Here is a 16414-nt window from a genome sequence, read left to right as displayed (position 1 = left end):
AAGTGAATTTGAGTTGAAGTCTTTTAATGTACAAATGGGGGGGGAGAGAGGGGCGGAGAGTTAAGGTCCAGTCTGGGACAACTTGTGTCTGGAGCCGGCCCCAGGGGAGGGAGGTTCTCAGGGACAGTTAGGAGAGGGCCGAGGCCTGGCCCTGCGCTGGCGCCGCGTGCGCCCACTCCCCCCACCCCCATGCCCTCCACGTGGGTGCGCCACGCTGCGCGCGGGGTCCCTTCGGCTCTCCGGTCCAGACCCCGCCCAGGGGCGGGGCAAGGCGGTCCTGGGCGCAGCCACCCGGAAGATCCAGCGGGTAGGCTCTCGGGGCTGGTCAGCGTCTGTTTCTCCCCTTCCCCTCCCCGTCCCCCGATCTCCCTGGGCTCCCCCTGCCCAGGGGGCGCAGCCCCGCAAGCCCTGGCCCGCGGCGGCGCTGACGTGGGGGGTGGCCTGCTGGCTGTGCTCCTCCTCCTGCCATTCGACGACCAGGGGCCCGGGGCTGGCCTTAGGTAACCTCTCCCTGGGTCGGGGACCAAGCTGGGACCCTGGCGGGCTTACGGTGTGGCAGAGAGGCCCTGGGGTACCAGTACCTTGGGCTCCTGTGGGCATCCTCCCGACTGGTGGGGAACCCCCCCTCCCCAGTATCCGCGCCCCGCCCCGCGGGTGACTCAGCTCCTGCCGGGTCCCCTCTCCCCTCTCTCAGGAATAGATAAACCACCCCTTCTCCCAGGGTAAGGCCTGGGGCCGGGGGAGTGTGTGTGGGGGGGGGGGAGGAACACCCCTTAGCACCTTAAGGCCAAGCTCCCATCGTCGTCTTATTTCCCCACCTCCCAGCATGGCTGAGACCCAGAAGCTGAAGAAGCTTCGGGAAGCCTTCAGGCTGAAGAATAAATCCGCCTTCATTCTGGGTGCCAGCGGGGCAACGGGCAAAGTACTCTTGAAACAAATTCTGGAACAGCGCCTGTTTTGCAGAGTCACCATCATTGGCCGGAGGAAGCTCGACTTCCAGGAAGAAGCTTATAAAGACGTGGTGGGTATCTGAGCCGCAGTCATTTCCAAGGTGACCCCTGGGCCAGCGGTGGAGGCTTAAAAAACAAACAACAACAAAAAACCCGGCTACCATCCCCAGATCTGGTCCTCACTGGGGTCTGAGAGACTCTGTCTAGAGCCCAGGTTCCCTGGACTGAACCTGGGGTCGTAGGCCTCTTGCCTCTTCCCATGTGGCTGTGGGCACAGCCCTTCTGTACTTCTGGAAGCTGATAAAGCAGGACTTGGCGCTGTCCTGAGGGTCAGCCAGATAGAAAAGCAGGTCTGAGCTCATACCATTAGCTTTCCTCAACCTTCAGAGCTCTTTGTATCTTCGACAGTGTTCTTTAACCACAGGGTATCTTCACATTATCTTCACATACTCCTGACCTCACTGAAATGTGAGAGAGCCTGAAAATACTTCGCAGAGGCCTATGGCCGTGAGTGTATGAGAATCTGTCCTACGACCTGTCATATCTGAAAAGAAACTACTACTACCTTAAAATAAGTTACATTCCCATGGTTAAGCAAAGTGCTTCCTAGCAGACTTCCAGCTGGTGATAACCCCTAAATATCTCTAAGCTTGAGCTTTGGAGAGATTTAAACCATGTTACCTGTGAACTGAAGCAAACAGAACAATACAGTGTACTCCTGAGACCATGCTGCAAAAATGTGGTCTCATGGGGTTTTACAGAAGGCACATTTTAAATAACAAGCAGGCTTGCAAATACATGTTCTTGATTCCCAACAGTCCCTGTGCAGATCATGCTGGGGATGTTTTTGGTCCATCAGGACTTGTTTGTTTAAAGCAGACATCTTTGCCCACACTTAAGCAGGTGTTGAAGTGGTCTTTGTTGTTTAGTTTCCTGGGCTGTGAGACATTGTTAGAAATTAGAACCAGATCTCTGTATGTGTGTTTGTATCTGTCTGTCTCTGTCTCTGTCTGTCTCTCCTCTCTGTACCTATCTCTCTCCTTTCTCTCTCTTATCTCTACTTAACCCCCCCCCCCCCCCGAAAAAAAAGGAAAATGGGGCTGTGGTTCAAATGATAGAGTACTAACCTTCAGAGCTAAGGGACAGCACCCAGGTCCTAAATTTAAGCCTTAGTACTGGCACAAAAAAATACAATAAATCAACTAGTCAAAGCATATTAGAATTCTTGTGGATGCTTGTTCGAGGTGCAGATATTGATTCATACCCCAAAATGTGCTTTCAGATCCTGTCTGAATCTTGTGTGGGTAGTCCATGAGTCAGGCTAACACAAAGTTTATCATTTTTATTTCGTGACTGAAAAAAACTGAGTCTTATGATCAATAACTTTGCCAAAATTACTTATGTAGTAGATAGTAGCACCAAGTTTGATCCTCAGTTTTCTCTGGGATCCTAAACACTCTCTTCTGTCTTCATACTGTCTCTCAGTGATTGCCTTCCTGGTAAACTACAGAGTTTTGTTGTTGTGGTTCTATAAATAATTAAAATGGAACCTGATTTTAGAAATCTGGATCACCCCTAGTGTAGTTGTACATACCATGTACATTGTTTATTTGCAATTCAGGTGACTTGCTTTTTAGTGGGGAACAATAAATTTGCAAAATCTTATAAGTAGTTATGCCATTTAGTAATGACCTACCATTCTTTAAATTGTCTATATTTTTGAATAATGTGAGATTATACACAACTGTGCCCTTTTTTAGAATCAAGAAGTGGTGGACTTTGAAAAGCTGGATGACTATGCTTGCGTCTTTCAAGGTTATGATGTTGGATTCTGTTGCCTGGGTACCACCAGAAAAAAATCTGGAGCGGTAAGAAAGAAAAATATATCATTTCCTCTTTCTATAGCCAGCAACATCTAATATTTCCTTCTTACCTATGTTTTTCTTATGCATCCCTCCTAACGTCACCATATTTTCAATATTACTAATCAATCCATTTTTCTTTCAAACAAGTTCTGACTTAAGTGCTGGATCACTATCAATATTTATGCGATTTGCCTATAGAAAATTAGTCAGCAATCATCACAACAATCTCTGACTAAGAAAAAAGAGTAAAAGCAATCGGCCTGTGCTATTGGCAGTAAACTATTTTTATTTTCCTTAACATTTGAAACTTAAAGTTCTTTTTCACTCAAGTGAATGATTCAACCTATTTTTCACACCAAACTTTAAACTTCTAGGCTAGAATATCAGAATCCAAAGGCACGATTCACTCAGCTACCAGTGGTGACTCAGCCTTTGCAGTGATTCAGTGCTAAGGATGATTCAGCCTCTGCTGACGCAAAACTGTTATAACACACATTTTATTATTTTTTTAAATAGTATCCTAAATTGAGTCGGCCCCTGTCCAAAAGTCATCGCTTATAGTTTACTCCATACTTAAAAGTCATAGCTTACAAGATAGAACCTAGGTAAATCACACACACACACACACACACACACACACACACACACACACACACACACACATATTCATTTCCCTGGCAGAATTTATTTGCTGGAGCCAAACATTAAATATGCAGGGCAGTGATTCTACCCTGGGGACTTGCTACAAGTTTATAAACTAGATCCAAACATCTGATTCATTAGGAGAGCATGTGGTTATGAACTTCTGATTTAAACCGACCAAGTAGTTAGGCTCAGTTATATTTCTCTGGGCTTTGTGGTGAACCAGGGGATAATCAAGATCTGTTTCAATCTCTTTTGCAGTACTATAAATCTCCCCTGTAACACTATTAGGTTTTGAGCTTCGTGCTTGAGTGCTATAGATTATGAGAAGTTTGATTTCCCTAGGAACTGCATTTTCTATTCTGAAAAGGGCGATGTTCTCAGTGGCTAATGTGATCTTTTCTGTCTCAGGGACAGTCACAAGCTATGTGTCCTCCAAAAGCATTGAACTTTTTGTTCTAGTACACTGCAGGTTTTCCTGTCTGAAGTTTTTGGTAGTGACTCAGCAGATTTTTTTTTTTTTTTTAAGTTGCATTAAGTATAGAGCAGCGGATTTTCATGACATACGGCAAATCTCATAGGGCACTCCAGGGAAAAACTGACGTTACTTTATTGCATTCAATCTATGTAATGCAGTTTTAATCAGAAGGATGGTTGTGTTGTTTTGTTTGGTTTTGAACTGAGAGTGGCTTCTCACTTCTTAGACTATGCAGTACCTTTGTTCTCCTTTAAAATCAGCTTGGAAAGCTAAAAGTAGTTAATGAGTAAGGGAGAAGATTAGCAAGCCAAATAGACTCAGAAATGGGTTAGGATTTAAATGGTTTAAGAGGATAGGAGTAGAAAGTAAGCTGATAACTGCTTCTAGAGAAAGCATTAAACATTAATTCGATGGGGGGTGCAGTGGATAGTTTGGAGGTTGTAACTTTATGCCCTTTAAAAGTAGCTAGATAACAACACTTTCTTGGAAAGGGTCTATGGCCTTTCAAGCTTATGGCTGCTGGAATTCTCCATCAGCAAGCAGCTCTTTCTCTGGAAAATCTCACTGAAGGAATACTGCATTGCTGCTCACAAGCCTAGTGGCATTCTGTAGCTGTATTATAACTGAAATACTTTGCCTTTTATGTTAGAAATTAGAGTTTTCAGCAGAGAAACTTTAAAGACTTAAGGACCTATCTCAATATCAAGCTTCTCTGAGGAGTCAGCTCATTTCCCTGTGACCTTTAGTGTAATTATTTTCTAGGACTGCCATAATAAAGTAAGTGTATTGTCTCAGAGTTTTAGAAGCTAGACATCTATGAAGGCTAGCAAACCACAATCAAAGTGTCAGCAGAGTTGGTTCCTTCTCAGTGCTAAGGGAAGAATCTGTTTAAAGGCTCCCTCTTTCACTTACAGCTGGCTAAGTACTCTATCTTTTCACAGGACATTTCCCCTCTATTGCATATGCCTGTGTCTGTGTTTTCTCTTTTATAAATACACAGTAATACTGGATTAGGGGCCAGCCTGCTCATGACAATCTCATCATAACAGGACCAGCAGTAACCCTATTTCCAAATAAGCTTAAATTCTTTTTGTTTTGTTTTGTTGGTGTGAGGCTTGAACTCTAAGCCTGGGCACTGTCCCTGAGCTCTTCAGCTCAAGGCTACCACCCTACCCCTAGAGCCTCAGCCCCACTTGCCATTTTCTAGAGGTTAACTAGAGATAAGAGTCTCAGGGACTTTAGTGTCCAGGCTGGCTTTGAATCTCGATCCTCAGATATCAGCTTTCTGAGTAGCTAGGATTACAGGTGTGAGCCACTTCGCCTGGCTAATAAGCTTAAATTCTGAGATACCGGGATTAGGACTTTAATGTTTTGTAGGGGATACACTCAGCCCACAAAATTCAGTCTACTCAGATTTCTTTTAGAACTGAACTAAGTCTATTTACTTCCATCAGTTGTTTTAGAAAACAATTTTTCTGAGTCATCCTGGGTGCTGTCTTGAGCTCTTCAGCTCAAGGCTCTGCCCCAACCTTGGGCCAAGCCCCACTTCCCATTTTCTAGAGGTTAACTGGAGATTAGAGTCTCAGGTCCATTTGTGCCTGTGCTGGCTTTGACCCTTGATCCTCAGATCTCAGCCTCCTGAGTAGCTAGGATGACAGGTGTGAGCCACCACGCCCAGCAATAGCTGATTAAATTCTTTTTTTTTTTTTGTCAGTCCTGGGCTTGGGCTCAGGGCCTGAGCACTGTCCTTGGACTTTCTCAAGGCTAGAGCTCTACCACTTGAGCCTTAGCACCACTTCCGGCTTTTTTTTTTTCTTTCTATGTATGTGGTACCGAGGAATCGAACCCGGGTCTTCATGCATGCTAGGCAAGCACTTTAACCACTAGGCCAAACTCCCGGCCCTAGCTGATTAAATTCTAAACTTCCTTTTATACCCACAGTCCATAGTTGTTTTTCTCCCTTGATTTGGACCTAATTCACACATACTAGATGAGAAACTCAGAGCTTGGAAGCTTGGAATCTCAATCTTGAACAGGTTTCTTAGGAAATCCCAAGAGAAGAAACCCTGATCTTCCTTGGACTTGCTTTTGAGAGTCACTGGGAGGTTTTGTTCTCCTCACTTGCTTTAGTTAGTCCTCTTTACCTTGCTTTAGTAAGTGACTTAGGCGCTTGTGAAGGCTAACATATCCTTTGAAAAACAAAATCAACATTGATCTTGGGTTCAGAGCAGAAAGTCAGAGATACTTCTGTGAATAATGCATTTCCCTTGATTTGGAGTAAAAGGATTTGGGTGCTTTGATGTAGTTTCACTTCTTCATATGTCTCCTCACTTGTTAGGAGCAGGCTGTAGGAGGCCAAGTCCTTGGTTTCTGTAAAATGGATGATGGTGTTTATGGGGTGGATGGAGGCACCTGTAACATTTTATTAGGCATTTTTAGAATCTCAAGGCATTCAAGTCTACTAATACAACGTTCTAATTGAGGAGTGTGCAAACTGTATCTGTAGGGACCCAATATGGCCTGCCACCTGTTTTTATATGGTCCATGAGCTGAGAAAGTTATTCTTTTAAAAATGGCCAAACAGTTCAAAAGAATAATGCATCAACACAGGAAAGTACAAGGAATTCAAATTTCCGTATACATAATAAAATATTATTAGAACATAGCCAGGCCCATTACTGACTCTCCATATTATCTATGGCAACTTGGTACTATAATGGTAAATCTATGTAGATGCAGTCCCTACTGTGCAGTGGACACTATTTATTAGTCTGGTCCTATAAAGGAAAAGTTTTCCCAACCTCCATTCTATTCTTCATAGTCTGATTTGATGTATGTGTTGGGAGGGAGTGCACAGCAGAGTGATGAGTGATTCTTGTTTGGAAATCAAGGAAGGGCAGAATCCTAGGTGTGTCAGCTAGCTTCTGTGGCTCTCCTCCTTGTCTCTACTACTCTGTCTGCCTTCCCACTGCAGAATCCTTTGACCTTACAGAAGAGAACAAATAATGATTTTAATGGGAAAAAAATTGTACAGAATGACAGGGGAATCCCCAGTATTGGTTTGATTTTATTTTCTTATCCAGACTGCTTTCTCTACTCACAATCTTTCTCTTACATCCATACATCAAACAGAAAAATGCCCTCCCAGACACAAAGAACGTCTCAGATTATACCATTTATTGTGTGTGAGCATCTGTGTTTTCTGCCATGATTTAGGGCTCATTTTAAAAGGGAATGAAGGAGAAAGAACCTGAAGCAGAATTATGGCTAAGTGAAACCACTGACAGAATGACAGATCCTTCCTTCTCAGAAAAGGACCCTGTGACCTTTGTTAGTCCTTCTGGACAGGCTCTCTCCTCTGAAATACCTTTGTAGCCCAAGTTAATCTTAAGTCACACAGTATTATTGCTAGTTTTCAGTTATTGGAGAAATACTTACTGGCTTTGGATTTTAATAAGACTCAAAATTAGAACATCTGTATTCTTAGAATGTATTGAGCCTACAGAGCGAGGATGTGTCAGCTGAGCTGTTGCATTATTGTGAGTAGGTCCTGCAAAAGAAATTAAGGTGAGAATTTACTGAATCAGTTCCTTTTTTCTAGAAGGAGTTTGACAATAGACTTAATAATCTCAGAAGAGATGACTGTCTTCTCCTGTCATATAGTTCGTTTTCCTGCAAATGGTGTTTCTGGGATATGGAGTAGCTTATTTTAGTTTGTCTTATAAATTTTTAAATTAGAGTTGTTGGGGAACAAGAAAGGGAATTAGTAAGATTTTTTAAAGCTAGCTCCAAGTAGAGTCTCCAAAGCAAACTGGTGTACATTGATACTGTCACCAGAACCCTCCCTTCAGTTAGATTTCTAAGTCCTCGAAAGCCCTTGACCTATTTGCTTTTGAGTTTTATTCACCGGCTGAAAAGGCCATGCCATTGGGGTGAAGGAAATGAAATTTAAAATTTAGTAAGCTTGGAAAAAAAAATGCAGGTTTATAATCAGCTTGAAGTCTTGGAGGATTTGTGAAATCATTTTGGATTAACAGCTATTGATTGCTAATAAAACAATATTTAGCTTTGTCTAATGAATAGCAATGGAGAAAGGTATGGGCACCTTGTCAACAGGCCCCTTTGAGCAGGGATGATGGGCTGGGGGCAAGGGTCCGTGGAGCAGCGTGGGTGCTGGTCCTTCAAGGAGCCGTTGTCAGTTGCCAGTGAAGCTGGTGAAAGGAAGGACGCCAGAGTCTGATGGCTGGGGTGGTATTGATGTGCCTTTGCCGACTAATCAGATTGAAAGAGTCCCATGGTATTTATGTCACTTTAATTTCCATCAAACAATTGGAGACGACAGCACTCTATTAGAGAGGTTGATCCAGAACTAAAGCCACATAAATTAGGGTCTTAGTTTAATCAAATTATCCCTCTCTTGCCTTTGGATTAAGTGAGAGAGAGACAGCGTCGGTCTGGAGGCTTGTGATTGGCTGCATCTTTCCCTTAATTTTAAAGAAGCTGCTGAAAGAAAAAAAAAGGCATTTTAATAGAGAAGCTCAATGATCTTTCTAAGCAATTATGCTGACACAACAATAAAAAATGTATTTCACTGAACTATTTTATTGTGACTAACAAACTAGTTACTACTAAAACAGGCTTTAATTGGAGTGAGGAAAAGAAACTGGTGTGACAAGGAAATTGTTAGAATTTTTACTGTGTAGTTTTGGTTTTTTTTGTGTGTGTATGTGGTATGTCTTCAGCACGTCTAAAATCACAATTTGGAGAAAAGCTCTGATGAGAATCATCTTTCTCAGGATGTGCTAAGTGTTAACATTTCTTTGCCTCACACTGATTTTTAAAAGCACCAACAGGATTATGAATATGTTTAATGCTAGATGCCAAGGTATGCAACAAAAAGAAAGTGTTGATGATTTGTGGGTCACCCAGTTCTGTGTCTATACTTATAATTTATTTTCTTTAATGTTTTTTTTTTTAAACTTTGAAGTTTAAAAAGTTTGCTTTGTCCTAAGGCTTTAAGCTTGAATTTGGTGTTCGTTTTTATTTCTTATCCAAATGACCTCACACTCAGAGGTTCAAAAGAACCCGAATATATTATCTTATAGTTCTACAGGATGGAAGTTTGGCATGAGTTTTACTGAGGTAAAATTGAGGTGTTGACAGGGTACATTTTTTTCTGTAGGCCATAAAGGAGAATTCATATCTTTACATTTCTAGCCAGTATTTCTTTGGTTCATGGCTGTCTTCCTTCCATCTTCAAGGCCAGAAATTTTTATTTTACTTTTCTGGGGGCAGGGAGGGTGGGGTGGAGGTACCCTTTTCATATTGCATAACTCTAAATACCCTGCTGCTTTCCACTTCCAGCAGCAGCCCTTGTTATTGATTACACTGAGCTCTTGTATAATCTAGAATCATCTTCCTATTTTAAGGTCCACTGTTTAGTACCCTTATTGCCATCTGCAGCCTTAATTTTCCTTTGACCTGTAACCTAACATACTGTCAGCTAGGGGGATCCAGACATAGATCTGAAAGAGCATTAGTCGGTCAGGTTAGGGATCAGTCCTTTTTACTAGCTATATATAGAAAGTCAAGAACCTGTGTTCTGTCTTCTGTCACTCCCTAGCCAGCAGCAGTTCCCTAAACTATTAGACCTTGTCATGTAGGACATTTGAGTAAATAACTACTAAAGAGAAAATTATTAATTTTATAAAGTCCCTTGGGACCTAGCACAGTGGCTGATGCTTACTTGGAGGATTGCGATTAGAGGGCAGGATGAGCTAATGGTGAGATACTCATCTCAGAAAGCAGCTGGAGTGTGATGGTGACACATGACTGTCATTCCAGGTACATGGGACATATCAATTGAAGGATCATAATCTAGGCCTGCCTGGGTAAAATCATGAGACTCTGCCCCCAAAATAAAGTCAGAAGAGCCATGGGGCATGTCTCTAGTGGCAGAGCACCTGCTTAGCAAGTGAGAGGTCCTGAGTTTCAATCCTGGTACCACCAAAAAAAGAAAAAAATTCCTTTGAGTAGTAATCTTGAGATTTTGAATCTACCCATAAAAAGCCCCTATCATATAATGGTGGCATTCAGCTTTGTAAACTAGCTTTCTTTTCTGGACAAAGGTACACATCGTTCAATTAGGCCCCAGAAGTGTGTTGTGTTATGTTCTTTCCTCGTTCTTTTATTACCACTCGTTTTTTTTTTGTTATTGTTGTTTATTTCCTCTGAATGGGTTCATCTTGTTATTCATTTGTTCAAATATGTTTAGAGCGCCAGCTATGTACTGGTCATGTGCTGATGTTGTGATATGAATTAAGAAGAAAGTCTCAGCCACCATCCACACTGGACTAACTCTAGATCATTTTTGTTTATACATTTTTTTTTTGTTTATACACCCATCATTATTTTACACTTGACAGATGTTCTTTTTTTTTTTTTCCCCCAGTCCTGGGTCTTGAACTCAGGGCCTGAGCACTGTCCTTGGGCTTTCTCAAGGCTAGTGCTCTACCACTTGAGCCACAGCACGACTTCCAGCTTTTTTCTATGTATGTGGTACCGAGGAATCGAACCTGGGTCTTCATGCAAGCTAGGTAAGCGCTCTACCACTAGGCCAAACTCCCAGCACACCCATCATTTTTTAAAATGTGCATATTCATCTTTACTAATATTGCAAATATATTGTAAAGCCTGAACAACATTGGAAATCAAGCAGACCTTTCTCATAGTGCCTGAACAGTGTCCTGAATTGTACTTTAAGACCTGACCCTAGGAGAGTTGACACAGGAAATATAGAAGAAAAAAAGAGAGGATGCTGTAAACATGCCTCAAGTGGTAGAACATTTGCCTAACAAGCATGGGGCCTGGAGTTCAAAGCCTGGTACTGCCCAAAAAAGTAAGAAAGAAAACAGAGTAAAGGTTTAAGGTTGAGAAGCGATTTTTTTTGTTTGTTTGTTTGCTGGTCCTGGGCTTGGGCTCAGGGCCTGAGTACTGTCCTTGGACTTTCTCAAGGCTAGCACTCTACCACTTGAGCCTCAGCACCACTCCCGACTTTTTTTTTTTTTCTATGTATGTGGTACTGAGGAATCGAACCTGGGTCTTTGTGCATGCTAGGCAAGCACTCTACCACTAGGTCAAACTCCAGCCCCAGAGAAGTGATTTTAAGACAAAGAAATGTATGTGTGGTTCAACAGTGGAGTACTAGGTACTTAGCAAACATAAAAAAGAAGAACAAAGGAATGTGATTTAAAGTAGCTTTCCAGTCTGTTCTCACTGTTCCCTTTGCTCCTTATGGATTTGTTTACTGTCTTTGTTTCAATGTTAGTGTCCTTGTTTTCATTGTAGTTCAGCCTCACTGATAAATACATTTGTCTCTTTGGAAGAAGGTTCTTGGAATCTCTTCCCAGGTCTGAGCCTGAGTTTCATGTATTGCTTGAATGCATTTTATTTAGATTGTCCTTCTCTTCCAGGCCTCTGAGCCTGCCACTCTAGCCAAGTAGTAATCTGTAAAATGAACTCACAGCTATTAGAAATAACTCACATCCTTTTCCCCCTCAGGAAGGATTTGTTCGTGTTGACCGGGATTATGTGCTGAAGTCTGCAGAACTGGCAAAAGCTGGAGGGTGCAAACATTTCAACCTGGTGTCCTCCAGAGGAGCTGATAAATCAAGCAATTTGTTATACTTTCAAGTTAAGGTGTGTGTGTTTCTTTCATATACGCTGGGCTAACTGGCATTACTAAATACTATATATTATGCAAAAAAGTTAAATACAAAATTTCTGCATTTTTCATTGTTCCAAGGACTTATTGTTTTACAGGAATATGTTTAGGAACTTGGAGCAGTTTGAAAGACAACTTGTAATACTACCTTCCTTCTGTTAGCTTCGGATAGTCAGTGAAATGAGTGGTGGCAGTTCTGGCCTCAAGCATTGGCAAGGCTTTTCAGCTTTAGGGAGACTTAGTGCAGTGATTATTTATTTGTCTTGGGGCTTGAACTCCCAGGCCTGGGTGTTGTTCCTGAGCTCTTTTAGCTCTAGGTGAGCACTCTACCACTTTGAACCACAGCTCCACTTTCCAGGTTTCTAATGGTTAACTAGGACAAAATGTCTTCAGGTTTTTCCTGCCTGGGCTAACTTTGAGCCACGATCCTCATATCTCAGCCTCTTGAATAGCTAGGATTACAGGCATGAGCCACCATTGCCCACCAGGGCAGTGATTCTTAAACTTATCTTGCAGTTTCCCCAATGGCTGAGAGACAGGAACTTTTACTTCTGTAGAGTTTTAGGGACAGTTAGCCTGAAGCATTCTGCTCAATTATAAGCTTAACTTCCTTAATAGTCTTGTGTTTTATGTTTTTATAATTCATGCATATTTGCTATTCTCAGTAGAACACATACCCTCTTTAGCTTAAAGTATCCATTTCCTAACCAAGTCGAATTGAATTTAAATAGGTCCTGGCTGGTTCTTAGGTTCCCAGCAGCCCCTGTTTAGGAAAATGAACTTGGGGTTGAGAGTTTGGTGTAGTGGTAGAGTGCTTGCCTAGCATGCATTTAGCCCTGGGATTGATTCCTCAGCATGACATACACAGAAAAAGCTGGGAGTAGTGTTGTGGCTCAAGCAGTAGAGCTCTAGCCTTAAGAAAGCCCAAGGACAGTGCTCAGGCCCTAAGTTTAAGCCTGGGACTGGCAAAACAAACAAACAAACAAGCAAAACAAAAAAAAACCCTCAGAAGGCTTTTTAGTGTGAAATGCTTCATCCCCTCCCTTCCCCCGCACAGGTTCATCTAAGTTTAGCTTCAATGCTGAACTCTGGCCTGAAGGAATTTACTATCTTTTTACCTAACCCATTATCCAAAAAGTCTTCATCACTTTCAAATCCACTTATCAAAAATATGCCCACCTTGAGGCAAAATGGATTGCTCTGTAAGTGCTAATTGTCAGTGGTGCTTTTTAAAATAACAGAAGCAAAATCAGTTTGTCCTTTGCCCTGTAGGCTTTCTAGATACTTGCTTAAATTGTATTCCTCCCCCCACCCCCAGTAACCCTTTTCTTTGCATCATTTTTTTTATTGGCTCTTATCTTAGTCCTGGTTATTACCCTGGTCACTACTGTGTAGACTCTACAGGGATCGCAGTGGGACTTCCTTTTCATTCTCTGACATTATGTGTATGTGTGTGTGTGTTAAGAGAAATAGACAATTGCTATAATTGTGTTTTCAAAGATTGATAGCATATGAAGGTTTCTAGAGCCTTTTCCCATGGCTTGCAGCCAAGCCATTAGTCTCCTGTTGTAACATTATATTTTGGGGAATAGGGATCACTGAGCCATCAATTAAGTTATATGAAGAACAGAAAAGTTTCAGTTTAATTGTTAAGAATCCTAAGTGTGGGGGGCAAGTTAGGGGGAAGCGTTGGTTTGTTCTTCAGAATATATATTTGGGTTCTGAGAAAGACTTGCCAAATGAGATTTTGTTTTTCCTTTCTCCTTGGCAAGATGAACAATTACCTCCTTCATGAAAGAAAATGCATATTTTACTCATCTGCAAAGATAAAGAATGTACTGCTGTTTACTAATTTTTATAATAATGATGATTCATAAGATTAAAAATACCTAATGTTAATTGCTCCAAGCAACATTTTAGGGGCTTTTATGTGCATTTGTGTGGAAAGTGAATATTGCGATACTAAGCTCTGAACTGGTGAGTGGCAGGGCTGGGACTTGAATCCAGGCAGCCTTACTGTACAGTCTGCTAGGTATAAAGTAATGGATAGCTTTTGTCACTGACATGTATACAACGATCTGTACATCTGTACAGCACCTGGGTATTGTAGGAATCAAAACTCCTAGGTAAGGATATTTATAAACACAAGGGCTGCCAGGCACCTGTGGCTCACCACGTGCGTAAATCCTAGCTATGTAAGGAGGCTAAGATCTGAAAATTGCTCTTTGAAGCCATTCCAAGCAGAAAAGTCCTCACGAGACTCTAATTAACCACTCAAAAACTGGGAGTGGTGCCTTGGTTCAAGTGGTAGAGTGCTAGTCTTGAGCACAAAAAGGCTCAGGGACTGGGCCTAGCCCCGAGTTCAAGCCCCACAACTGACAAAAAACCAAAAACAAACTTGAGACCTGTAGAAGCAGATCTTCTTCAAAACTTAAGTTTTCTCTAAAGCCTCACTCAGTCTTGATAAACTATGTGTGTTTATGCGTATGTGTTTGTGTTTGCTAAACAGGGAGAAGTGGAAGCCAAGGTTGAAGAACTAAATTTTGATCGTTACTCAGTATTTAGGCCAGGGTAAGTATTCATGTTGTCTGAGCATGCCACTGTGGGTCAGTCCCAGAAGCCAGTTAATTTGAAGAGGCTGATAGCAAGCTATCCAAGCCAGGAAAGAAGTTAGCTGGGGGTAGACTGCCTCTCTGCAGGGCCCATCCTTTGAATCTGAAAGAGGGGATAGGTTTGGGGACCAGCTTCAGAAAAGTCAAAATCTTCCGAGGTTGCAATTACAGGTTTATTTTGTTTCATCTCACTTTGTCCATTTATTTCATTGCATTGCACTTCATGCATTTAATTTTGTGTTATTGAGAATTGAACTCAAGTTCTCACACTTGCTCGGCAAGTGCTTTACCAGGTGGAGCTTCATTCCCAGCCCTACTTTTTTTCTTTTAAATTTTGCACCAGGTGTGGTGGCTCACGCCTGTAATCCTAGCTACTCAGGAGGCTGAGATCTGAGAACCAAGGTTCAAAGCCAGCCTGGGCACAAAAGGACCAGAGACTCATCTCCAGTTAACCTCTAGAAAATGGGAAGTGGGGCTTGGCTCAAAGATAGGGTGGTAGCCTGGAGCTGAAGAGCTCAGGGACAATGCCCAGGCCAATACAAGTCCCATGATACACACACACACACACACACACACACACACACACACACACACACACAGAGAGAGAAAGAGAGAGAGAGAGAGAGAGAAATCTTCTTTGCATACCAAATTAAACCTTATGCTACCAGTATTAGTGTGATTGGACTTCAGAACACAGTATCGCAGCCAGAGGTGGCTTTAACAACAGAAACTTACTTCTGTTGGAAGTCTGGGATCAAAATACTTTCAGGGTTAGTATCTGGTGAGCGGTTTCTGCCCCAGCTAGCAGAGGTAAGCACCTTCTTGCTGCGGCCCTTCTTGGACCTTCTCTTATACGTTGTGCAGGAAGAGATGTGTGAGGTCCCCTTTTTGTCTTTAAAGGATGTTTATCAGATCAATTCTATCCCATCCATAAGACTTTTTTTCACCATAATCAGATTCCCCAACGGCCTGTCTCCAGATCAGTCACATGGGGATATGCCATTTTTTTGGGTGGGGAGAGAGGAATGTCATTTTTTTCTTTTTTTTTTTTTTTCTGGTACTGGGGACTGAACCCAGGATGTCGAATTTGCTAGGCAAGTGCTTTGCCTCTGAGCTACATCCCATATAGCAACATACAAATTTGGATGAAACAAAATACAGTGTGTAACACCTACTATTGTCTGAAGGCAAGTTACCATGTCTTCTTTTGCTTTCCTGTTTCTGTTTAGAGTCCTGTTATGTGATAGAGAAGAATCTCCCCTAGGGGAATGGCTGGTAAGGAAATTCTTCACTGTCTTACCAACCTCTTGGGCCAGTGGGCACTCTGTACCTGTGGAGACACTGGTTAAAGCAATGCTGAACAACATGGTGAGGCCATGTGACAAGCCGAAGGAACTTCTGGAAAACAAGGTCATCTATGAGTTGGGAAAACTGGATGAGCCTCACAAACCATGCCCACAGTGAGGAAATGCTGTCTACTGCAAACCTCAACACTTCTTTACCAAATTGACAATGTCTAGGTTCTAGAAATGAGTCTGTGTTCTGCCTTTGTTATCTTACTTTCTCAGTTCTGCAGATGCAGCCCAGTCAGGGTTCTACTCTAGGTAGTTTCTGGGTTGTTTTCTCCCTCCAGTCTGCCCTGCAAGCCTGTTCCTACATGAAGATCACACAGGGAGCTTTTGATAAACAGGCATTGGTATCCCAAACCTTGTGAATCAGAAGTTTGGGTTTGTGGCCCGCTATTGGAAATCTGTAGTTTTGTTTGCAGTTCCCCTGGTAGTTCTTGGTAGTTCTGATGTCCCTGGTGAGAAGGAAACCAGCCAGGAAACAAGTGTCCAAATGGCCACAGTCAGAATAGCAGGATCACCCCAACATGTCAGACAGATGAGTTTCAATTTGTAACTGTTGGCATTGCAGCTGATGGTGTCATACACATGCTAATAATTTGTAACTGTGTAAGTAAACATGGTGCCTTTACTACTGTTTTATATAGTCAAAATTAGTATACCAAGCTTATGTAATTCATGGGAAGAAACAAAGGAATAAAAACAAATGGATAAATCTTAGGTGCTGCTGAGATTGTTAAAAAATGTGGGAATGTTAATGGTGATATGCAAGCATTTGGTCAATATGGGATGATATAG

At 42.2% G+C, this 16414-nt stretch overlaps 1 protein-coding gene across 2 annotated transcripts; it reads left to right on the top strand.

Annotated features, from left to right (window-relative positions):
- Positions 1-200: 200 nt before the first annotated feature.
- On the top strand, positions 201-15875 carry Htatip2 (HIV-1 Tat interactive protein 2). 2 transcript variants are annotated; one of them, XM_090348001.1, is made up of 6 exons: positions 201-307; positions 826-1021; positions 2711-2818; positions 11496-11633; positions 14168-14229; positions 15500-15875. In XM_090348001.1, exons 2-6 carry the CDS (start codon positions 827-829, stop codon positions 15732-15734), a joined length of 738 nt encoding a protein of 245 aa, XP_090204127.1. In that variant the 5' UTR covers positions 201-307; position 826; the 3' UTR covers positions 15735-15875. The 2 variants fall into 2 exon arrangements, with proteins under 2 accessions (XP_090204127.1, XP_090204128.1); XM_090348002.1 differs by lacking the exon at positions 201-307 and adding an exon at positions 341-500.
- The last annotated feature ends 539 nt before the right edge of the window (positions 15876-16414 follow it).

Source organism: Megascapheus bottae, chromosome 16, assembly GCF_031878675.1.
Source record: "Megascapheus bottae isolate mThoBot1 chromosome 16, mThoBot2.hap1, whole genome shotgun sequence".
NCBI lineage: Eukaryota > Metazoa > Chordata > Mammalia > Rodentia > Geomyidae > Megascapheus > Megascapheus bottae.
Note: the sequence above shows the minus strand (reverse complement) of the source record. Positions and strands in the feature narration are given on the sequence as shown.

Excerpts from the sequence above, each read along its gene's own strand:
- Htatip2 (XM_090348001.1), top strand. The coding sequence starts at position 827 with ATGGCTGAGACCCAGAAGCTGAAGAAGCTTCGGGAAGCCTTCAGGCTG. Across the intron at positions 11,634-14,167 it reads TGTTATACTTTCAAGTTAAG|GGAGAAGTGGAAGCCAAGGT; the intron begins GTGTGTGTGTTT and ends TTTGCTAAACAG. Across the intron at positions 14,230-15,499 it reads TACTCAGTATTTAGGCCAGG|AGTCCTGTTATGTGATAGAG; the intron begins GTAAGTATTCAT and ends GTTTCTGTTTAG.